At 40.1% G+C, this 25,311-nt stretch overlaps 1 protein-coding gene across 10 annotated transcripts in view; it reads right to left on the bottom strand.

Moving 5' to 3' along the window:
- The window catches only part of ablim1b (actin binding LIM protein 1b), a 290,641-nt gene that overhangs the window by 192,780 nt on the left and 72,550 nt on the right, over positions 1-25,311 (bottom strand). For 3 of the 10 annotated variants that reach the window (XM_052027501.1, XM_052027494.1, XM_052027500.1), the window contains exon 1: positions 5,231-5,647. The exons of 1 other annotated variant lie outside the window; for it this stretch is intronic. In XM_052027501.1, coding sequence (XP_051883461.1) covers positions 5,231-5,252 — 22 coding nt within the window. In that variant the 5' untranslated portion in view covers positions 5,253-5,647. Of the gene's footprint in view, positions 1-5,230; positions 5,655-24,819; positions 24,959-25,311 lie in introns of those variants that run through there. 6 more of the 10 variants (XM_052027497.1, XM_052027496.1, XM_052027492.1 and 3 more) reach the window with 6 other exon arrangements.

Raw genomic sequence — 25,311 nt, 5'->3', positions numbered from 1 at the left:
CATTCACCACTTAGTAGAATGCGACTATCAAGCAAACTGACACTCTAATGCTTGAGCAGTTCAGTCAATTGTGCCCCTTTGCCTGGTCTCGGTAGCTGTTTCAACCACCCTTGGGTACTTTCTCAATGGTGTGGGAGGAACTCCAGGATGGTGTGCCACTTGAAGTTGGTGGTCTTATTGTCCCCAAAATATTGTTGCTCCTCACCTCTGCAAATCACTTTTTAAATTACTGATTTAGTGCAGAGAGGTTCATTTGGCACCTTACATCCGAGGTTGATCCGTGATGATTACTTAGAGAAAAATGGTATGCCTTGTAGAAAATACACTAAGATTAACACTGCACATTTATAGGAATTAGGCATTCCCACTTACTTCACAACTTGGTTAAACTGCAAGGACACAACAGTTACTTTCACTGCAAGAAATGTTATCAACACCCTCAAGATTTATTTTTGCAAAAGGGAGTTGGAATTTAAGTTTTCTTTGTTACACAGTTGTGGGCTGTATGCATTGTTTTCTTCTACAAAGAGAGACTGCTCTGTAAATCTCATGAATTCAATGTTCACCATTGCAAATATACGACTTAATCAACTGCAATGTGCAATATTCTTGTGCGCTACACAATAACATTTTCCCTGCTACATGCAATCAGCATAGCGCATAATGCAACCTGCTTATGCAAAGAGGCTGTTGTGAATGCAGTTGCAACATTAACCCATGTCACGTTTGTGACTGGCACATTCCTTGACTGCAGAAAGAAGTCTTAAACAGAGGATGGATGCACATGCCATCACCAGGTAATCTGCTCATTTTGACCTGGTCTATCACCAGGAAGTCCTGCACCAGAAGCTGTGACCTCATCTCACTGATAGTCCCATGCTCGTCCTTCCCAGGATAAAGTACTCTGTTCTGTTAGTGGGCTGCTCCAACCACCAGTTGTTGGTGCTCACCTATCTCACTTCAATTGTTGGAGGCACCAGTTGCCCATCCATTTACTCATCTGTGACTAAAAGCAAAGCCACAAGAACATAAAAGAAAACTTGCACCATACAGTTTTGCAGTTGATGCACAATTACAGAAAGGCAGCCCAGGATTTGCAATTTTAACATGCATGGTTGCTGTGTGCATTAGAAAACTGGTTTCCACTGAATATTTTTTCAGAACTAGTACAAGTCCTCCATGCAGCACCATTTGAATGGACATTTATGTACAGGAGGATTTCTAGCTCCAGATGATTATAATTCCAAGAATGTATTACAATTACTGCAGACCTGACCACCTGCTTATCAAATCTCAATAAATGCAGGGTCTCTCAGTCATTCCAACACTTCTGAAGACAATTTCCAGAAACTATCCCAGTTCTACTGCTTGTAGGCAGAAGACATCATAATGTGCAGTTATGAATCTATTAAACTTTTATCCTCAAACTACCCTGTTGCCCTGTGTTTGCAGGAACCTACAATGAACCAGCAAGTATACAATGCATAAAATAACACATTTTTCAATAAATTACAGAAGTCAATCCTGCTAAATTATTTATCCATTTCCAGGAAGGCCACGTATCCAGCAGCATAAACTAGTAATGACTGTTCAATTTTTAATCAAAGGCCAGCTTTTGTTCTGTAAAGACCAGTCCAAAGAAATACATAGGGGGAAAGAAAATCAGCACTGTAGCAAACTGAACCATCACCATTAACATAGAAAAGTATCTGAAACCACATTACAAAGAACAATTCAAGCAAGTGAATACCAGGCAACGATGAGAAACCAGCAGGGGTGACCAAAATTTGGCTTGGTCACCCCTGCTGATCAGGGGTGATCTCACTTCAATTGCTGAAAGTGGATCTTAAGAGGAGAGGAAGGCAATTTACAGAACTGCTGGAGGCATGGCCACTCATAGTGCAAAGGGGACCATGACTTCCAAGCTGGAGGAATAGTATTCCAGGGAGATGGCAAAGCTGGAGGAGGTTGCAGGAACAGGGAGTAGCAAAGCCATAAAGGTACACAAAGATGAGGACGAGTACTCTAAACTGGATATGTTGCACCAGTGAAGGCAAATGCAGGTCAAAGACCAAGGGTCAATGAATGAAACTCTGCTGCCAGTCCCACACAGAGCAGAATAGAGTCGAAGTTCCTGAATGATGGAAGGGTGCTTGGAGAGAGCACTGGAACAGTTTAATTGGAGAAGGGCAAATATTTCAGCAGCCTCAGGACTAAAAGAAAGCCATACAGTCTTGTGTTATACCTGCGTTACAAGTTGGAACAGAATCCCAAAATACTGCGCAAGCTGGTTCAAACCAAGACAACAGCTTGAAGCAGGGATGAAAAGGTACACAAATTCTGGCAGAAACTAAAGAAATTGGGTCGAATACCAGCAAATGGGACTAACTTTGGTAGGCATGGATGAGTTGGGCAGAAGGGTCTGTTGCCATGCTGTACAACTCTGACTCTAAATGGCTTTAGTCTTCCCAGTATTTAAGTGGGTATCAGAGAGGCAGTCAGAGAGCACCATCTGTTGCTGCCTGCATTCACAGGGAAGCTGACCCCATTTCTTCAAATGATGTTGCTGAGGTAGATGAGGAAGAGGAGGGGCTAAGGGATACCAGGGCAACTGTGCAGGAGCTGAAGACATCATTGCCAGAGATGAGAGAGCTGCGCCACAATCACAGGCATCGGGGAGGAAAGTGGAGCCATCACCGTGAAAGGCTACATGTAACTTGAAGAGAATGAAGATGCAAGTGTGCCCTTGATCTGAAAGAACAACAAGAGATATGAATAGTTCAATGACTGATGGGCCTGCAGTATGCAAGGATTTAGGATCAGGTGGCAAGCCTCCCTCAAGGCAAGATTAAGTGAACTCTCCAAAAGTAATCCTTTACTTTCATCAATAAAGATAAACAAATTAGATGCCTTGGCTCCCCAAGCTCCAATAAAAAGTTATATTATGCAAGTTCCTTTCCATATCCTCAGTTTAGATGTGCTTATATTAGAGTTTGTTTCTCTGATCTGTACTACTCTTTCATAGTTGTGAACATCAATTAAATCACCCTTCAATTTTATTTATGATACAGAAAACAATCACAGGAAATCATTAGAAAAATGTCCCATTTATTATCAGCCCTACCTACCAAGCCAGAAACTGTAAGGTTCCTCAAGGGAAACAAGTAATAGAGCTGGGTTTCATCTGCAGGTCAGTGATAAACGTGAGGTGCAGAATCTCTTGAAAACCATCCACAGATTCATAAAGATGTCAGAAGTTAGAATGGGCTATCAATATTATAAGTTTCTAAGAAAATTCTTTCATGATTATTTATTCTGTTGATAATTAACTGCACTTCAAACTTTAATAAAGTCTAATGGTCAGCACATACTTTGTGGAATTCCAAGGGAGATTTATATTACCATTTTCTTCAGAATATTTAATCACTGTTCCCAAATTATTCCAGAAGGGCAGAACTACATTACAATATCACAGACATATCTTTTCATTGGAAGCCAGTGGCGAGCCAGGCATTTAAAGACCACCCAGGGACCTACTTGCTGTTCTCACCAGTTCCAGTTTTCACTTGCTCTTCTAGGCTGGCAGGTAAAATACCCATCAAAAACTGAGGGGATAAATGCACAGATCTGTGCCCCAGTGATGTCACTGCAGCCAGATGCTGCCTCAGCCAGAGTCCGCTCACTCCAGGTGCCACGCAAACCTCGCGCCCTACAATCAAAACCATTCTTGACCTCCTACTACCCACAATGTTCAGACACTATTTCTTTTCACTGAGTACTTGCCTGGCCTGCTTAAACTTCTGCTCCTGTCACTTCCAAAGCAGGTTGTGATGAGAACCTGACAAGTGCTCTGTAGTAAATTAACATCTCTTGGGCTCAGTGGTGGGTCTGAACAGTTCCCAACCTACCATCTCTTTGCTCCACCTCTGAGACCAGCTTTCACTCCATATTCTTTATTCCCTCCATAAAGTTGCTGTCATTTCCTTAAAACTTGCTTCTTTTGGTCACACATTGTAATACATCCTTCTAATTTAGTGTATGTATTTTATCTCCAGAGTTGAATGGACATTTTTCCAGTGTAAACAGGCCATATGGAACAAACGGCAGGATATACCCATAAAGTTAATCATGTTGGTTAATATGTTACTAGGAAAATACATCTTTATGAATTTGTTTACGAAGGGCTGCTGCTATGTTTGCTGACTCTGTGATGGCGATGATTTTTGACACTTGGTTGATAAACTAAGAAATAACTTGTTGAGGAATTTCCTGACATCTGGTGTGTGCAAGAGGCCAGAACATCAAGTGACTAATATCTACCACAATAACAAAAAACTGAAGGGAAATATTTGCAAGGCTGTGGAGAAAAGGCAGGGACTACAATGGTTTGATTCGCACTCTCAAAACACCCAGCACAAAAACCATGTGCCAAATGCCCTTCTGATTCTGTGATGTTAACCGGTATCACATTAAAAAGGCTTCTGCAAAGCATTTAAAAATGAATTTGCTTAATTCCCTTCATCTGATTAAAACAATTTTCACAACAGCTTCATGAGTCTAAGAGCATTGAAACGAAGGTCAAAAACACATTCCCACCAATTTTAGAAGTCCTTGACATGAGAAAGTGCATTGTATTAGCTCTCCTCTGCAGGTATCCCGTCAATATCCTCTAATTCCACGGAAATAAACCAACAATGCAAGTGTAAAAATGGACTCAGCCTGCCCGACTGTTCCTTTTAATGAGCTTTCACAGTTTTCCAACCTCACAGCGGAACGCACCTCTTGGGTGTTCCGTTCGCTCCCTGTATTTTCCATGCTATTTTTGGGACGTTATCACATCGAGCACTGCATAATCACACTATTGTACCAAAATAGTCAACATTTCTCGTTTCACACGGACCTTTGAGTTCTGGCGCAATACATCAGAAAGGACATTCACCACAGCATTTGAACTGGATTATCCAAAAACCGTCACTGTTAACTAGTAAAAGGAAATGCCTAAAATTTTAGCGAAGGCTTCGAAGAGGGAGGATTCCTACATCATCAGCATTGAAGTGCAGAGTTTGTACAAGGGACTGTATTAAGTCTACAATGTGTACACTGGGAAAGAAACAGCATTAAAACCGCGTGCCGTTTACACAGGCAAATGTGAATATACTGCATGTTTAAATAGAGACGTAATAACTTTCGGAATAACGTCTGCGTGAAAGAAGAATGAACAATTCTGTACCTTTTTCATTCACCATGACCATTTCATCAGCAGTGTCTCCTGTGCAGTCCGCAAATCCAGATTCACATCAACAGCACCACTCTAACAGTGTTAGTGCCCGTGGTTTACAGTTACCTACGGCTGAACAACAGTCACTAAGCTGCTCTGACCACCGAAAGCAAGGTCTGAGAACGACTAGTGTTCAGGAATTGCTGTGCATTCCCCCAGTGGCCGCTACCCCGCTGAAATAACCATTGGCAGCTGCTCCGAAGTGAACACAAATTCCACTGGCCTCTGTCGCCCTGCCCTTCCAATGACACAATCACACACTCTCTGCAGAAGAGCACACGGGTGCGGTTACCATTCACTGGCGTTACTCTCACTGTTTGACCTTAGCAAAGCATAAGAAATTGCCAAGGGTGGAGTCATTCACATAGCTGTTATCTCGGCACGAATATTTCTCAATTTCTCGTCATTTTTGATTCAGGGTCGAAAAAAAATCTTGAGAATTCTGTGCAAGGTGCGGCGTGGCATTGACGTGCAAAGTCCGTCCGCTTTCCAATCCTTCTCTCCCCTCACACCTTATTAATACAATACTAGCTCCATAGTGGATGTGTTATTTCACTAATATCCAGGAGTCTGAGTTACTGATGCAGAACAGGTGACGGTTGGGGAATTCAGATGGAACTAAATAAATAAAACATAAAAACAGTCCGACTCATGGCAACTTCATATTATTATTAATGTCCTTCAGAAAAGGAAATCTGCTGCCCTTCGCTGGTCAACAACGTTACGCATGTCATTCCAGACCCACCAATGTTTTTGATTCTCAACTGCTTTGGGCTGTTCTGCTTTGGGTTTTCTGGGCTGTTTCCCAATCAGCCAAATGACCTTGCCGGCAATGTTCACAGAAATAATTAAAGAAAATCATTTTCTAAATTTTTAATAAAATCAGAAAATGCTGGAAATAACTCAGCGGGTCAGACAACATCTGCAGAGTGAGTGAAACTGAGTTAAAAACTCCTCTTCACTGCTGCTTTTGGCGCAACCACAGGAGATTCAACACCTGCCCCATTTTGTCTTCCCTTCTCACCGTTAAGGGACTCAAACAGCCCTCCCACATGAAGCAACAATTCATTCAGAACTTTTACTGCTTATGGTGCTGGTGATGAGGTCTCCTTTACATTACAGAAACAAAATGCATATTGGGTTCTGTTCGGTCTGCAAAGGTGACCCTGAGTTTTCAGTTATCTGTCACTTCAATTCTCTTACACTCTTCCAATGAAGCTCAAGTTTAAGCTCAAAAGGGTAGCATCTCCTCTTCTGATTTTGAACACATTTCCTCAGGGCTAAACAATGAATTTCAGATAACCAGCCTTTCCAGTCTGTTTCAGAACTGGCCATTATCAGTGATGGGTCAACCACCTCAAACATTAAACTTTGTTTCCCTCTCCAGAGATGCTACCTGACCTGCTGAGTATTTTCAACATTTTCTGGTTTTACTTCAGATTTCTGGCATCTGCAGTGATTTACTTGCCCAGTGTGTTGCATTTAACTTGAACATTTATTTTATTTATTTTTCCTTATTTTCCCCCTCTCTCTCCTCCAGAAAGATGATCTGTGATTAACAACCCTTCAACACCCTCTCTCAGCCAGCAGGACCACCACACGGGTGTAATGGGCGGTGTGGGCTCATTGGGCTGGAACAGCCTGTTACCATGCCTTAATAAAGTCATTCAGTCTCACTTGGTCTCAGTTTCCAATGTTCTCTCCACCTCTCCCACTTCTCTGCAATTTAAAACATGTTTGGTTTCTAAGTTTTCTCAGTTATGGCAAAAGGTCATCAAGCTGAAATATTAACTGTTTCTGAAAATTTCCAGCATCTTGTGTTTTTTTTTGTTTGCTTTTGATTACTCTTCCCAAATTCTTTGCTTCCACTAGGTATAACAAGGTCAAAGTCAAGTTTACTGTCGTATGCACAAGTACGTGTATGCACAGGTGCAATGAAAGAAAACTTACTTACAATAGCATCACAGGCACATAGCATCATATAAGCAGCATTAACAAGAAAAACAAATTAAACACAGAAATTGTGTATAATTTACAAGAAAGAACACAATTAGAACAAAAAAAGTCCATTTTAGTGCAAAGTGATCAAACTAGTCAATATTGTTGCTAAACTAGGTTTTGCAGTTGGCTCAAGAACAGAATGGTTCAAAGGAAGTAGCTGTTCTTGAATCTGGTGGTGTGGGACTTCAGGCTTTTGTACCTCCTGTCCGATGTAATGGTTTCATTTTTGGACAAATACTTCAGAGGCCTGAACGAATGAAACAAAGTAAGTGGCTTCAAATCCTATATTTGTGAATGTGAATTCATTTGCTAAGCCCTCAAATAAAAAAGTCGGAATCAGTTTAAGACAAATTGGACATGTGTCTGATGTTGTCAAGTCTGGCCTACATGCAACTCCAGTTGCAACCCAATCCATTTGACACCTAGTCGCACTTAGAAGTGGCCTGACAAACCTTTAATGCTTATCAAACTGCCACATCAAATACTAAAGAGTAAAACAAAGCAAACCAATCATGCGATGATATTTGCATGCAGTGGACCTTTCAAAGTCCTACTCACTAACAACAGGTGACTGGTTCAAAGTTGTCACACAAAACCAGAGAAGCAACAGCCTGAAAAAATTATAAATACTCATTTACCATTCTGAGATCAGTGCACAGAGGAAGGGAGGGCCATTTAGCATTAACTCTGGACCTCAGTAATACTCATCAGGTCAGACATAAGCAAGGAAATGATCTGCTGATTAGTATCTCCAGTCCTTCTTCAGCTAGTGAATCAGCACCACGCCTTGTTGAACACCACAAGAATCACCAAAAAGGTAGTGAGGATACATTGTTCATCCTAAGAATGAACAAGAAAAGCTTTTTTTGCACTCTTCCCCCATCCTGCCTGTGTTGAAATCAAGTTTCATCACAGTAACTCTGACTCTAAGTTGTTCCTTCCAATATCTGATAGCTTTCACATTGCACAACACAAAACTCAGGCCTTGCACAGACTGCAGAAAGTGAATGTAATACTGTCAGAATGCAGAACCGCCGTCCCACCACCAAAAACAGCTGGCTGCATCAGCCAAGATTAGTCAATGCTGGCTATTCTATCCTCTTTTCTGAGTTTGATCATGGAATAAGATTCAAGTAATGTGCTCAAAGTCTTCTTGAAAAAATGAAATGTTCCCAGTAACTCCTGTGACTCTTTGATGAAAAGGTTGAACCAGTGAGGTTTGTATCTACGAGAGTTTGGAAGAGTGAGAGAGCTTGAGTGATATGTATAAGATCCTGAGGGGCCTTAACAAGGTAGATGTGGAGAGGATACTTCCTCTCATGAGAAAATCTAGATCTAGGGGTCACTGGTCAAATACTTCAGACAGAGATGAGGCAAAATACTTTCTCTCAGAGGGTCTTAGGAATTCTCTTCAAGGGTTGGTGGAAGCAGAGTTTTTGAATATTTTATGTAGATAGATTCATGAGAAGCAGAAAGGTTACCATGGGTAGATGAGAATACAGAATTGAGTTTATAAATCAGACCAGCTATGATCCTACCACATGGTGGAGCAGGTCCAAGGAGCTGAATATCCTACACCTGCTCCTAATTTGGTATGTTCAGAAGAACCATCCCAAAGGAAACCACTATGCTGGTGCAGTCTTGCCCATGTGGAAGGAGTTTCAGTCCGCCTTCTGGCTTTTACAAGTAACTTCAATCTCAGAAAATATTTGCCAAGATATTAACCATCGTCCTCTTTTCTCGCAGTCAACATGAGTTGCGCATAGGTCTAAAGAGCTTTGGGATCTCCCAGAAAGTTGAGAACAGCACATTGGCACTTTGCACACAGGATAATGTGATAAAATGCCAGTGAGGTGCTGGCTGCAGAACTCACAGCTGCCATGTCACTCTTAAAGGAGCACTTAAAGGAGTCTCCTACAACAGTCGTAGCACAGCAGCAGAAAAGCTGCCAAGGAGGTGAGGGAAAACATGAGAGAGAGTGGACATGGGGCTCTCCTGGCTGGTTCAACATACTTGCCGCCAATGGTCTTACACCAGTGGAAGGTGAAAGCTGATCTAGGGGCTAGTGGACGGACCTTGTACGTCAATGCCATGCCACACCATGCACCGTTGTCTCAAGAAAGCTTTTTTGACCTTGAATCAAACATAACGAGAAATTGAGAAACACTTGTGCAGAGGTGACAGCAGTGCTAATGATTCCACCCTTGGCGATTTTTATCTTTTGCCAAGGTCAAACATTGAGAATTTGCACAAAGTCTGCGATTGAAGGACCTCCATTGAATCCTTTTCCATAAAGCTAAGTATTGAAAACTGAGGCTGGAAGGCACTGTGTGCAAGATGTCAGTGTGACAATGCACACTCTGCGGTCTCATTGCCTAACAGACCTAGTGTATGATAAAGATGAACTCAGTCTCTCAGTCTACCTCATCATGGCCCTTGCACCTTATTGTCTGCCTGCACTGCACTCTCTGCAATTTAACACTATATTCTGCATTCTGTTATTGTTTTTCTTTTTGGGCTACCTCAATGTACTTCTGTATGGAATGATCCATTTAGATGGCATGCAAACAAAGGTCTTCACTATCTCGGTAGATGTGACTATAATAAGCCAATTACCCCTTCACAATGTGCTGTTCATTTTTCAGTGAGTGATCGGCAAAGGTTATAGGTGGCGCCCTAGAGCTCCAAATTGTACTGGTAGTGAAGAAAATGTGCACTGCATGACCTGCGATGCCATCAGGTATAGGGCTGATGTCGGGTAAATGTCAGCCATGCTCTGGTGAAATGTAAGGAAAGCGCACGGGCCAATTTCCCAATAGGTGTGACTCCAGCAGAAGGAGATTGCAGACACAATCTGCCCTGGGGAAGTAAAACTGCTGTTATGCATCATATCCACATAATATGTGCAAATAGGTCTAATTTTAAGGCTATTATTTGTAAATGTTATGTTTTGTAGCAAATGATTTTGCTCCTCGGACACTGAGACATTATCCAATCACTATCTGAACTAATGGATCCTTGTTTACTCAGATTATCTTTATTGGGCTATATATAGAAGCCATTTCATGTACAATCCTTAACTGAAAAGAAAGACTTGCACTTATAGAGTGCATTTCTAGAGGACATCCAAAAATATAATAACCAATAAAGTATTTTTGAAGGATACTCACTACTGTATTATAGGAACGTAATACAATGTCAGGCCACTGGAGAGAGGAACCATCTGAATCAGAATCAGATTTATCATTGACATATGAAATTTGTTGTTTTGCAGCAGGTCAGTGCAAAGACATAAAATCTACAAATTACCGAAAATAAATAGTGCAAAAAAAAGGTGCTAGATGCTGCCTTCTTGTGGTACCACCTCCTGAAGACATCTTCAGTGCTTCTCCCTGGATTAGATTTAAACCTAAGGGCTTAGTGGAAAAGCAGTATTCAAACATAGTCTAAACACGTGATCTCCAGTTATGTCTTTGCAATTTCTAAAAAAATTACTTTTCACAATTAGGTCCTGATCAGTATGTCCATTGGTAACATCTTTTATTCATACTTTTTAAAATATATATACCTAAGAAGGTTCTTATTTATGAGACTGGCATCTGGTATTAACTAATAAATTAAATCTGAACATATTTCAACTATTTTATTCGGCATAAGGGACCACACTAATCTTCCACTTCTCCGAACATACGAGTCCACTAACTGAAGGATGTAACCATGACTGAGAGCTGACAATGGGTCCAGTGATAAGATATCTTTTAGTCACATGTACATCGAAACAGTGAAATGCATCTTTTGTGTAGAGTGTTCTGGGGGCAGCCCACAAGTGTCGCCATGCTTCTGGCGCCAACACAGCATGCCCACAACTTCCTGACCTGTACGTCTTTGGAATGTGGGAGGAAACCAGAGCAATCCAATGTCAATGATAATTTCACCACTTTTCCCTAGCCCCAACCTTGATTGAGTTCACAGCTTGGTCAGTAGTCATTCCTTTTATTTTGCATTGAATCACATAGTTTATGAACGTGTTTGTTATATTAAACCTTACATCAGAAGTTTTCAGTGGTGCAAAGGAGGGCTGCTCCCCCAATTCCATGGCACAGAATTAAAGGGCCCAACGTCCATTAACAATTCTTTGGTATTTTATTGATGCACAAACCACCAATGTAAATCACAACAAATAGGATGACTAATCATATTATTTCCAGATAAAAAGATAAATTTCCCCATTTGCTCTACAAAACACCACACACTTCAAAGATCATTCCTTTCACAAAAGATACTGTTTCTATTTAGCAAACATTAAAACTTTGTTATTAACTGTCTACATTGTGTTTTATTACATATATTAGAATGCATTTTGTCACCAATAAACAGCATGGTTTGGAAACCTCTCTTTGTATCATTAATGGTGAGGATCGTTCAAAATTGTACAAATGATATTGAATTTAAAAGACAAATTTTGCTCCATGCAGTGAGGACATAATCCCTGATAAATGTTAGGAATCAACGTAGTTACTTCCAAATGCTCAGCAAGCACACGCAAGCATACTACTGACATCAGCCTACTGACGTGAAGCTGCAGATGTGTTAATGTCAGTGTGTGAGCAATTTCGGCCTTGTAGCCAGCACCTTTCACAAGTACGTTACACCTACTCCAGTGAGAGTTTCACCAGATGCGATAAAGAGGTCTTTGTATCTACTCACATGCACAAACCATTCAGGAGAGAATGTATGACTTAATGAACTGAAATAAAATAAATGGAAAATAATACAGTTCACTGGCATTGCTACTGGATGCCAGTATTCTATTCCAGCATATGAGCCAGGACCCTGAAGTCCAAAAATGATTTATAATCAGGTGTTTCCAATGATTTCTCCTTTGCTCAAAGTCTAACAGAAGCCCTCTGCTCTCACCTCAGATTCGCAAACATCCTGTCAGAATGTATGATATAAAATATGGCTCACCGCTGCCTTGTATCACAATATCGATTTCAAATGACTCCAGAGCCAGTGTTCAGAATGTGCTTGTACATAAAGATTATTTTCCATTTTTCCATCCAATTAACACATTCATTTCCCTTTTCTTGCAAATATATTTTTTCCTCCATCTTCTAGAGCTGAACATTAGACCTTCTATTGTCTTGTACACACAAGGAACCTGGAAATAATGTGGAAAAGTATGGCCTTTCACAACAAACGGAGTCTGGAGATAAAGGCTGTTAACTTCCTTATTTGAAACATAATTCTATTTGAAATTTACACTCTATGCTATATGCAGTTTAAAAAATATGCAAACCTTCTGATATTTGAGATTTCAACTCATTTCAGCCCATCAGACTGACTTCTGGCTTACTTCTAATTTATATGCAAAGCTTGGCATGGTCTATTCTTGATGTGTAATATTATCAAAATAAGTATGTTCAACTAGCTACCAGAAAAAAAATTCAGAGTAAAAAACAAATCAGAGTAAATGTACACCTGGCATTGTAAATAAACCACACAGCCCTTATTTTTCCCAAATTATTCTCAGTGAAAACATGGTTTCTCCTAAATTTCCACCTCAGTGGGAGAACTACTACCCCTGCCATCCAGGTAAATCTTCACCTGTACCACTCAGATCTCTGCTAAGGTATTACTGTTATCCAGGGTTGTGGTAGAAATATTACATTCGGTCACTGGAGTACTGTGATAAAACAGAAGGCATAATAAATCTTTCAGACATGGTGCTCAGTCCTGAATGCTTCTTCGTAGTTAGTCCCAGAAAGTACATGTGCAGATTTTAGGAAAGGTCAACATAAGGGTGGTGCTCCACTGTCCAGCTGCTTGAGATACACTCAGGGAAATGGGAATTCTTCCTGCTGTAAACATTGGCTTTCCAGATGAGTTGAACACAGGCTCTTTGAACCTCCCAAGTCCAGTTTGGTTGAATGGAGATCTGACAGAAGTTTATAAGATGAGAGGCAGAGATAGACAGCCAGTATCTTTTTCCCTGGGTTGAAATGTCTAAAACCAGAGGGCATGCATTCAAGGTGAGAGTGGGCAAGTTCAAAGGAGACGTGCAGGGCAAGTCTTTTTTTCCTACACAGAGAGTGGTGGGTGCCTGGAATGCACTGCCAGGGGTGGTGGTGGAGGCAAATACAATAGATGCATTCAAGAGACTCTTAGATAGGCACATGAATGTGCAGGAAATGGAGGGATATGGACATTGTGTAGGCAGAAGGGATTAGTTTAGTTGGGCATTTGATTACTAATTCAATTAGTTCGATGCAACATCATGGGCCAAAGGGCCTGTTCCTGTGCTGTACTGTTCCACGTTCTATCAGTGTTGTGCAAGGTTTGACAGCATGATCTGTCTGCTTCCATATATGCAAGAGACAATCCTGTCCCATGAATCATTCACACATGCATTTTGCAGAAAGTTCTCTGCAAGCGGCCATGAGTTACTGAGACAACTAGTGAGACTAGTTGAATACTACGGAATTTCACAGCCTTATTGTCTATGCTCAAACAGGAAAAGTTAATTGGATTGTAGGAGTGGAATGCTGCTGGTGTCAATGCCACCAAGCACCAGCCACTGTGATCTGGGCAGGAGGTGGCAGACCTGAAGAAATGACCATAAAGGTGAAATTGTCAATATGTACACCGCAATGATTTTTCTGCACAGCATGTGTAGTTTCTCTTTTATCTTTAGTGGCCTGAGGTCATTTATTTTAGTTCAGAACTACAGCTGACAACCACGCATTTATAAATCTGATTGGTTCTTGCACAGATGTCCGATCAATATGTAACCATACGGTTGTTACTGCCTCGGGCCATTCAAAGCTTTGAATTTTTGCCACTTTCAAATTGATTCAGTAAATGCAGAGTTACTACTAAAGTAGTAAAGCTGTTTACATCATTTTTGAATCCACAGTAACTTTTAACCATAGACGTGATTTAATAGAACAAGAAATCTGTTTAGTTCTGTTCAGATCATGCTTGAAATTAATAGATTTCAAGACAACAAAACCTTTTCTTCTATTTTTAAAGACACAAGCATCTTCTGTCCTACTAGACAGCAAGTTTGCACACAGTGATTCTCACTCTGGTCTCAAACTGATCTGTGGAAATAATGACAGCCATGGCAATGCACTGAAATCCAACTATTTCTCCTGAAGATCAGCAGCCCAAGTATTCCACTCAACTTCAGGTCCTTGATACTCAACTGAGTAAAATCATAGCCCAGCTCTGCTCATATGAGATTGTCTGCAATGGGAGTGGAAGGAGTTTCTACAGGAACTCCACACAGCTCATTAATAGCATCCAGTGATGGGAAATGGAGTGTGCTTGCTGATGAACAAGTCTGGGTGGCAATGAGAGGAGAATGCAGAGGGAGATAAGCTAAGTGAATGGGTGAGGACAAGGCAGAGAGGATATAATCTGGAAACATGAGGTTATGCTTCTTGGTAAAAAGATTGAAAAGCAATGTATTTTTTTTAAATGGTAAGAGAATGAAAGATGTTGTATGTTGTTATTCAGAGAGACATGGGTGTCCCTGTAGACAAGTCTCTGAAAGTTAACATGCAGTTACAGCTGACAATTAGAATCACACATGGTATGTTGGTTTTCATTGCAGGAGAATCTGAGGCCAAAAGCTCTGACTGAAATCAGGTAGGTAAGAGTGCTGTTGTAATATTATGCACAGGTCCTGTCTCCCTGCTCAAGGAAGGATATGTTTGTAATGGAGGGAATGCAGTGAAGGTTCACCAGATTGATTTTTAGGATGGAGGGATTGCCCTAGGAGGAGAGATTAAGCAAATTGGGTTTATGCTGTCTAGGATTTAGAATGAGGGTGATCTCAATGAAATGTACAAAAGTGCTTGGCAGGGCAGATGCAGAAGTGCTGTTTTCACTGCCTGGAGAGTCCTGAACTTGGGCCTGTAGTCCCAAAGTAAGGGGTCAGCCATTAAGGATGGAGATAAGAAAAAAAGTCTTCACCCCTAGAATAGTGAATATTTAAATTCTCTGCCCAGGATGGCCGAGGAAGACCAGTCTCTGAGTAAAGACAAGACAGAAAATGAAACATTCTTGAATATTAAGGGGATCAAGGGATATGGAGTTAGTGGAGGAAAGTGGTATGAAGGTAAAAGATCACCCGTGATCTGATTGAAAAGGCCAGAACAGGTGCAGGAGCTGAAAGGCCTCCTCCTACTTCTGTTACTTATTTTAACAATGGAAATCTGATCACGCGAGAACAATAAAGGTCCTGGGCCACTCTATAAGCCATGGACTGGTCGATACCTGAAATGATGCATCTTGTCTAGGTATCAGTGAGGCTCAAAGGGTAGCATTTGCAGGTGTAGATTAAAGGACTGCGGATTCCAGTGTCACTATAGGGGCTTGAGCAGAAGCTTCAGGCTAGTATTCCAGGGCAGTTAATTGATTCTGCTTTGCTGAAGAGATTAAGCCCAGGGCACGTCTGTTGTCTCAAGTGGATATACAAGATCCAGTAGCACAATTTGAAGAGGTTAGGGGTTCTCTCACTTTCATGGCCAATACTTATTCCTCAGACAACATATTTTAGAAACAAGTTATCTGGTTATTATGATTTTACTGTTTGTGGGAGCTTGCTTTGTGCTAGTTGGATGCTGTGTATTTTTTATGTTACCACATTGCCCAGATGTTTAATAAGTTTTAACTGCTTTGGTGCAGTTTTGCATCATGAAAGACATTATGCAATCGCAAGCCTTTTCATTTGGTTCTGTTTTCACAAAGTGACATACAGTACAAAGAGTTAAAGTAGATCTAACAGAAAGAATCGAGTAAAGACTGCAATATTAGAGGCCATGTTAATCCCATGCAGCTAACTGTAAGCAATGTGCTGTACCATATCCAGTTCTCTCAGCTGACCTTCCAATGACTAATCCCTTTGCTTCAAGGGAACTGTGTTAGTTCCCTTTCTTTATTATTATATAAAAGGAGCCACCCATCCCCAGATCTTATGCCTTCATTGAGGTGGCAACTAGCCAAGAACATGTTGAGAGCTCAAGCAGAACTGATTCATGCAAGGAGTAACTCATAAAGGAGGTGTGTCTGGAAATTGAGGGGAAACCAAAGTAGTTTGAGCTTTCCATCACTCAGGGACTAATTTTGAGACTCTTGTCAGGAAAACATCTGCAATTCACCAAAATTTAAACAGTCCACCAAGTTGGGTTAACAAGTGGAAAGGAAGTTCCAAGTGCACAAATCAGATTTTTTCCATTTATTCATTCATGGGATGTGGATATTGCTGTGGCTGGGCCAGCATTTGTTGGTGATCCCTAAATGCCTTTGATCTGAATGGCTTGCTCAGCCATTTCAGAGACCAGTTAAGAGCCAACAGCATTGCAATAGGCCTGGGATTGCATGTGGGCTAGACTGGATGATAGATTTCCCTGAAGAATCATAGTGAGCCACATGGGACATACAGTCTCCATTATTTTCATGGTACATGTATTTATCACCTCCCCCCCCCCCAAATATATTTAGGCCCATGAAAATGATTTGTCAACCCCATAGCATTAACCTCTCCTCAGAATGCACCTGGTCAAACCAAAGAAGCCCCTTTCAGAAGGAAAGGTGATGTTTGGGTACGACCAGGAAAAAGGACACAAGCCTCTGGTTCTAGTTATTTTTACCTCCCTTCATGTCTTCCTTGGCCCCATAAAGGGGCTTATATTCTAGACAGTTGTGTGCAATTTGGTTGATTTTCCATGGAAGTGGAAACTCACCCCACCTTGGGTCATTTTTCAGTGCAAGACTGAAGCCACTCAGCTCACCTGCATTGATTGGGTTCATGGTCAGAAATTCCTTAAAAATGTTCTCAATTACACACCTGGATCTTTATTTTTAGCTACAGGTGGGGTATATTGGAAACTCAACCCTGGTGGAGGGGTTATTTTAATGCAAGACCCTCATTGTGTCATCCATCCAATCCCCAACTGGAGTAGTTGGGTCATGAGTGTCACCCTCTGCAAATGGGAGGAGTTTACAGCAATCTGGTAAGTGTTGGGAATGGGATTTCAAGAGGATCTGGAATGGATAGGGTTGAGGGGGATTGTACAATTCAGTCATTACTGCATTAACAGAACTTTAACTGAAAAATAAAAGATATCAATAATGTCCAAATCTCAAAGTGACGGTGGATGAACCGTCAGTTGTCAAATAGTCCAACAAGATTGACTGTCCAGTTTAAAACAGTGCAGAAAATTGTCATTTTAGGGTCCTATTCTGGTTAGGCACTCACATCTGTAAAACCGTCTCCCAACAACTTCCCCCCTTTAAAATAGGAGAGAAAATCTGATTTTTTTTTAAACTAGTTCTTGCTGGGCACCTAGGATATTTTAGGGATGCTTGTGCATAGTTTTCCACAGCTGGTACTCCTGCTAACTGTACAGTATATACCACCCAATGACTGCCACAACTTGCCATTAATCTCACATTGGTTTGGTGATGTCATTAGTTGCTTATTAATGGGAGCTCCAAGTCTGAGCCAAAGAAAAGAGTCCCTGCCACACAATTGCTCCAACTGACTGTGCTGCTGCAAGGCTATAAACAAAGACAGGAGATTTGAAGCAGTTGAATGAAGTATGTGGTTGGGTTTTCAAATGGCAGCCTGTGAACCATATTTCTGTCTAGTTCCTGTTACTTTGTCCTTTTTAAATTGTCTGTCAGAATGTTTACAAAGGATAAATGCAGTTATCTCATCCTTTGGTACATAATGAATCATGACACCAAAATCTGATAGAGCAACATTAACTTCAGATCTGTACAAACTAATAGGAACATTCAGTGCAACATCACAGCCATTGGTATCTGCTATATTACATGGAGCTCATGAGGGTGCATAATGTAAACCAGTGACCTGGCAAAAACCGTGGACTGTCATTTGATCAATCAGAGTTTCATAATGGACACTGTTCAGATATTTTCCAATTTGATTTCATTGTCACTCTTAGATTGATCACTGGCAGAATTTGTCAGTCACACTGAGAATGATGGGTGCAGAGAAAAAAGGACCACTACATTTCACTTGGTACTGAAACCTTTATTCCGTGTATGACCCCTGTCCTAAACGATCCATAGTATTATTCAGCAGAAATACAGATAGGCACACAGTGCACTGACCACTCTCTCAACCAACATCACCCAGATTACCCCATGATTCTGTACAACCTGGATGTCATGTTTCCAACACTACAACAGTGACCATCCTTCACAGGTATTCATTGGCTGTAAACCACTTAGGAACACTCAAGAGTTCATGGAAGGTACTGTAAACATGCAAACCTTTCCTTATTTGTCCAAAGACGTCAAAATGGAATGATTCATGCCAGAATGATGATTTAATGCTAGATTGACGAACACTTTCTATCAAGGATATCATAAGTACTGGTTGAGAAACAGCACCACCATTAATGCAGAAAGGGGGTGGTTCCCTTGTGGTTAGGAATTAAACTGCAGTGTCAATGTCAGGAAGACAGACCTTCAGTCCTTCCACATCTTAAAACATACCAAAAATAGAAAAAGTATGGAATTATCAAAACTGGGCACAAAATTCAACTTAGAAGTTAAGGACTGTTGTGATCCTAACACTCTGCCTTGAGCCAATGTGTCAGTGGTAAAGACTCTCATATCAAAGAAAGACAGACTTGAATTTAAATAGTGCCTTGCACAGACTATTGATATCTGAAAGTGTCAATAAATTACTTCCAAATTATAGACACTGTTGCAATACAAGAAGAACAAAATCTGTGATATCTCACTAATAGATTATCTGTTTTGGTGATGTTGGTTGAGAAGAAATGTCATGGAAATCCCCATTCTCTTCAAGATAGTGTTGCAGGATCCACAGTAGGATGTTGAGCACTTTAACAAGCTATGCTCAACATGTTCATACAGAAGCATACTGTAACTCTGCAATTTGATTCCAATGAACTCAATGGAATGGAATTTCAGTGCAAAGTCCAAAGTCCAGTTGCTGCCATATTGCTTGTTTCGTGTGAATGGCTCAGGACGCTTCTCTGCCCTCTTTTCTGTAGGATTCTGAGTGAGAATGAGAAATCCCATCAGTGTTCCATTAAGAGCTGATAGCATATTTAAAGTGAAGAAATCAAGCTGCAATATATCTGAAAGACTTTGAGTGTATGCATACTTGGGAGGATGATTCCATGGGTTTTAAATATATCCAGATTTAAAGTGCATTTAATGAACAATAGGCTGTGAAAAGAGTGATAACCACTATGTTTCTTGGTTCCACCATCACAAAAGAAATGTGCTTTAAAAAAAAATTACTACATTGTCAAATGGTTATTTTACACTCTCAGGAGTAGAAAAATGGAAATTATAACAACAGCAAGAAATAACAGTTATAATACAGTTGCAAACTGTCACAGAAAGAATCTTTTGCTCAGTATGTGGTTTCCATTTCCACTCCCCCTCCTTTGTTATGTCACTGTACATCTCTCAGGCTTGTTGCCAGATTCATTGTTCACCCATTATGAAGTTAATTCAACATTAATTGAGTACCAAGCTCAGCTGCTCTCGATACCCATCCTGAGTTTATCATATGACCCACATGCATAACGTATTGGAATTAGTCACAAAAGTACTGTAAATTAGTTTCATGGTATTAACTCATTTTGTAAGATATTTACACGTTATTATTGGTGTAAAGACAAAACACAGGCGTGCCAACACTTGAAAGTTTAATGCTGTTTAATTTGCAACTGCAGGAAATGGTATCGGAAAGTAAGATTTGCTTTGGACTGCAAGTCTTTTATTGATCACTAATTTATAAGCGCACATCTGCACAGCAAAGAGACTATGGAGAGACAAGACTCCAATGATGTGAGGCTCCCTTCTACAAAAAAAACAAAAGCCAATGGCCTTCTGAATACTTGATGAACTCAATTAGCAACTACGCAATCCCCAAAAAGGCCAACACAGCATATTACTCCAAAAGTTGTAGCTTCGTGCCTTGCCTTGTCTTGTCTGACATTTGAGTTTCACAATGTAGCTGCAGAATTTCTGTGGTTGAACCTGTAGGTGGTCTCTCACCTGACACTGGGACTTCCAATATAACAATGCCTTTTCAAGCACAAAGCAACATGAAATGTCATCCTTCAAAGACTAAAATCAGTGAGATGGCCTCTCCAAAATGTGGTGGAGACTGGGAACTCACCTTGGGCCAAATCCTGGCAAGAAACAGTCCTTCATCTTCTATGAGAATATTCAAATCTGAGTTTGCTATAATGGAACTATTTTCCACAGAAGAGGAAGGATTTTGCTGGATACAATGAAACATTTAAACCACCACACATGCTCCTACTGGAATCACCCGTGCAGATTTCCTCCTTGCTGCTTTCTACTGGGCTTGATGTCTCGCTTTTACACTCATGATCAATTTACAATGGTTAATACAATAAAGTGAAGTAAATAGCAAAGTATAACTTTAACTGATCAGCAAATGAAGCACAAAATTACAAGTGTGTAGCAATCAATTGCAAAGCCAAGCATTTCCTGTCAGCCTACCACATACAAAAGCAGATTCCAAAAAGGGCCATTCTTGGCTCTTTCATCACTATGCATCTTCATTTTGTTTGATTTCATTTCTCATGAAAATACATTGACAATGATACCCTGGAACCCATTATACACATATTACATCATAATCTAAATGTATTTAAGAATTCGTCATCTCCTTAAGTTGTTCTGATGAGTAAATATATAAGGTAACTTGAGCTGCAACAATAATCCTGCACATTTATATAGCACCATTGACAGTTGAACATTCCAAAGCATTTGTTAAGACAGATTAAAGAAATAAAATTTGGCACCAAGCAACTGAAAGAAATTTTTGGGCAGGCAATCAAGGAAGCAGGTTTTCAGAAACTTAGAAGGTTGAAAGCGAAAGAAGTGAAGGGATTTGGGGAGGAATTTTAGAGCTTAGGACCTCTGGAGTACAAAACATGGTCAAAGATGGTGGAGCAGGTAAAATCCAGGATATGCAAGAGGCCAGAAAGGAGAGCTGAGGTGACAGAGAATTAGATTGCACCAAGTTTATGAAAGCTACAAGAAAACCCCGAGTTCAGTTCCTGATCTGTGCAGTAAGATGTTGAGAGCTGTGTCCACATAAGATCATCACAATTATTGTCATTACCAAAGTAGTCATTATGTCAATTTTAATCATTTTTACATTATCACCTGCAACTTTGTTTTGCTATTATCTCTAAGAGAAAAACACAGAAACTAAGAAAGGCTGAGCATTACCTTCTCAGGATTAAGTAATGAGAGTCATGGGTGCCTCTGTGTCTATGTGGAACTTCACCTCCATGCCAGAGCAGTCACATAGACAAGGTGTTACTAACACATGGAAATAAACCAACATTCTGGGTCATCAGTTGCAGTCGAAGTTGAGTGTTTCCCCAGAAGCTCCACTGCTCTTTTTTCATTGGATACCACTTGGTCCAATGAGAGTTCATTTCCACTGGTAATCTCTCTCTTCCCACCTCCCACCCCCCCCTCCCGCTATTGTATGTTTATATGCTACCAGAGGATTTACTCAATGAGGGGAAGGAGGAGACAGGAGTGAAATGGAAGAAACAGACTCTTGAGAATCACTGAATATGCAGAATATTTCACGGGCACAAACTGAAGCTCTGACTGAAGACGTCATGGTTTGTGCATTGATCAGAAGCAGAGAAAACACAAGACAGGTTGAATTGGAGTTCTTGTAAGGATTTTAAAAATGTGTGTGAAGTTACCAAAAACAACAGTAGGAAGCATGCCTATTTTGTTGAAGATTTCAAAACGACCTAAAAATGACCAAATATATTTATTTAAATAAGCTAGATCAAATAAACTGATTAAAGTTTCTTTCCAGTAAATGGAAAATGTGGTTTGTGTGCAGCTGTATCACAAGTGAAAAAGTTAATATACGAGCTGATCCTCAACCTTGATTTTCAATTTTTCTCAACTCAATTATCTTCTGATACGTGGTGCAAGACCAGATGGCTCACGTCTAAGTGAAGTGGTTTAGCAGCACTGATTGTTTTGTAGATGAATCACCAGCTGAAACAAAGCAGACTCTTACTTGCTGTTGAGGTGTGCTGACTTCTGATAAATTATCCACAACTGCTCTCGAAAGATGCTGACGGTTCCACACAATCTCGTCTATTTTCCACTGACGTACAAGAGACCGCAGCTTATCCCAATAACAAACAGCTATTATTTCCCATTTATTTCTGTTCTGGAAAACTTATTGTAAAGGTGAAGAAAGCAATATCATAGAGGTAACACACTTGGAAGCAGCACATTATGAAGGGGTGAGTTATTCATTCACCAGGTCCTCACATCTAACTTTATACCTTAATTGGGTTCAAACCTTATCCAGATTTTTAGATGAACTTTAACAAAAATATAATGTGTAATGCCTGTTTTGTGTACTAAAATTGTATTGAAACCAAATCACCCCAAGTTAGCTGCATTTGTTCTGCATGAAAAAGCTGGATTACCTTGATGGATATCTGGTAATACTTTTCCATGGTGATGCACATTATTCCAACATCTGGTCATACAATAGGTAACGGAGGGTTGTAATAATGTGCCATCCTCATTACAGTAGCCAGATACCATTGAGAAACTTGTGTTGCCAACACCAATAAACACCCTAAGTATTGGTCACCATCTCCTCTGCCCAGGATGCTTCAAATGTATTTAATGCTGGTTATAAAACGACAAATTTCTCCACCAATTCTTCTTATATCATGCAACTTTTCCAAACCATTAAGCGCACTGTGAGTTGTCATTAATCCAAAATGAGAAAGACCTGACCAAAATGAATCTTTACAGTTTTCACAAAATTTCTCTCATGCTTATCATAACCAAGCACTAAAACCAAAGCTCTCCCTCCCACTCCTTATTAAATGTTCCAATCCTTCTTACTTTTCACCAAAAGGTGACTGGCTATACATTAATTTGTTACCTATTTCAAGGCTTACCACTCTCAGTTGAAAGTGACTGACCTCAAGTAGACTGTCTATATCTTTGGCTCCCTCCCATTCAGAGATTCAGCAATAGGCTGTTAACAAAATATACTAGCTCCCTCCCAGACAGTCCCTCAATATGTGCTCTGTGCTGGGCTCAAAGAACGCAAAATCAACATTTTTATCCATGCATGTTTCTTAGATGCCTAAAACATGCAAGCATGTAAAGGTCTTGCCCAAGACTATCTCGTCCATCCAGTCATGATACCCTTTGTGTCACAATGAGGTTTGAGAGCACTGGGGGAAGTGGGAATCAATAACATGTGAGGAGGGGGGGGGTCAGTATATTGCGGCGTGGGTTCCTTATAGAGATCCCTTAAGTAAATAACTTAAGCTAAGTTCCAAGCACTGGCTGGAACTTATGGAGGCCCCTTTTACAGCACCCCACTCTGCAGAGCTATGAACATTGGGTTGGATTGTAAGCATCAAGTGCCAAGCATACCTGGAACATGCCCTAAATTTTGACTGGCTCTAAATGAGTGTTGCACAAGGAATTGGTATATTTTGCATACTTCAAGCACATAAACCAATTCACAAGAGGGGAGGAACACTTGCATTTTCACAGCATGCTTCTACCTGTAAAGCACTACTATTACTTTCCACTCAGGGAAGAAGACTGTGCAATGTGATCAAATTCTAGGTAAAGCAGTATAACTCAAAGCATTTCAAAATTTCTTCAGGGAAATGTCAATTGCCAGCTTTTAAAAAAAGTCGGCAATAAATCGAGATAGCAAAAGGTTCATGCATTCAGAAAGTATTACCAGATTCAACATAATATTTCTGATAAAAGAGTCATTAATTATTGATCTGGCTTCTTAGGTGGCATTGTAGCCTCTATAAATAAACTAAAATCATTTCCCATGTACAGCTTTTATATGTGCACTCCATTCCTTGTGACATATCTAGTGAGATAATATCTGTTCTGGTCAGCCCTCTTTTCAAAAAGGCAACAAATCTTTTAAAACTCTATTACTAGTTTGTAAGTTCCAATCCAAGATTAAAAACACAAAATATGACCAAAATAAATTTGGATTGCAGTAAATTCAATAATTTCTTCAAAATTGAATATGTTAACAGAGAAAATTTTATCAGCTAACTGTTGAAAACAGCATCAGTACCCAAAGACACTTCACAAAACGAAAGTACATGAATAGCGAAAAATTAATTCCCTGTTGAGTCGGCCTAAATTTGCCATACATCAAGAGTTGCACTTTTTGGTTTGCCTTTAAAATTTGGTTCCATTGACATCAGATTATCTTAAATAAACTGCAAGGGAACAAGATTGTAAATATCAAATTTCCATCATTTTCAGCAAAAATTAGTTGTCCTATATTTCCAGCCTTCTCATACCCTAGAAATACTTCAAAAACTAATGTAAATCATGCTTTAATTGCGACAAAACTCCTCAGGTTTGATGTTATGTCATTGTGACGAGCTATATACTCAATGAACTCATGAAAATCTAATTTTTACCTTCCTATTTTCCTATCTTCTCTTCAAGGAAGCACCTGTCATTTCTGCTTGGCAACTTTCCCACATTATGTCCGAGATTAACATCCAGAATTTGTAAATGGAAAAAGTCCTCAAGTGGAGAGGTTGGAATGGACTTGTGCCATTGTTACTGTACCAAATTTCCTGAATGAAAACGGCAGCTATTGTACTGGGGACTTGTAAGAGCCAAGAGTTACATTTTGCAATTGCACAAACAGGAAGCTGAATCCAGTAAGTTTCAACAGATTGCAACAGTTCATACTTCAGAGTGAAAGAAAACACAACAGAAGAGCTCAGACACATCTTCACCATTAAAAAGAACCCTTGTACAATATTAATAAAATAATATAATCTAACACAGATAGTTGTTGGGCCATCATATCAGTATGGGATCATTGGAAAAAAAGTCTTGATAAAATGTTGTCCCACAACCAAGACTTTTCCCCGTAACCGTTCAAATTCATGCGCAATTGC

The sequence above is a fragment of the Pristis pectinata genome, chromosome 12 (assembly GCF_009764475.1).
Source record: "Pristis pectinata isolate sPriPec2 chromosome 12, sPriPec2.1.pri, whole genome shotgun sequence".
In the NCBI taxonomy this organism is placed as follows: Eukaryota; Metazoa; Chordata; class Chondrichthyes; order Rhinopristiformes; family Pristidae; genus Pristis; species Pristis pectinata.
This window is presented reverse-complemented; position numbering and strand designations above follow the sequence as displayed.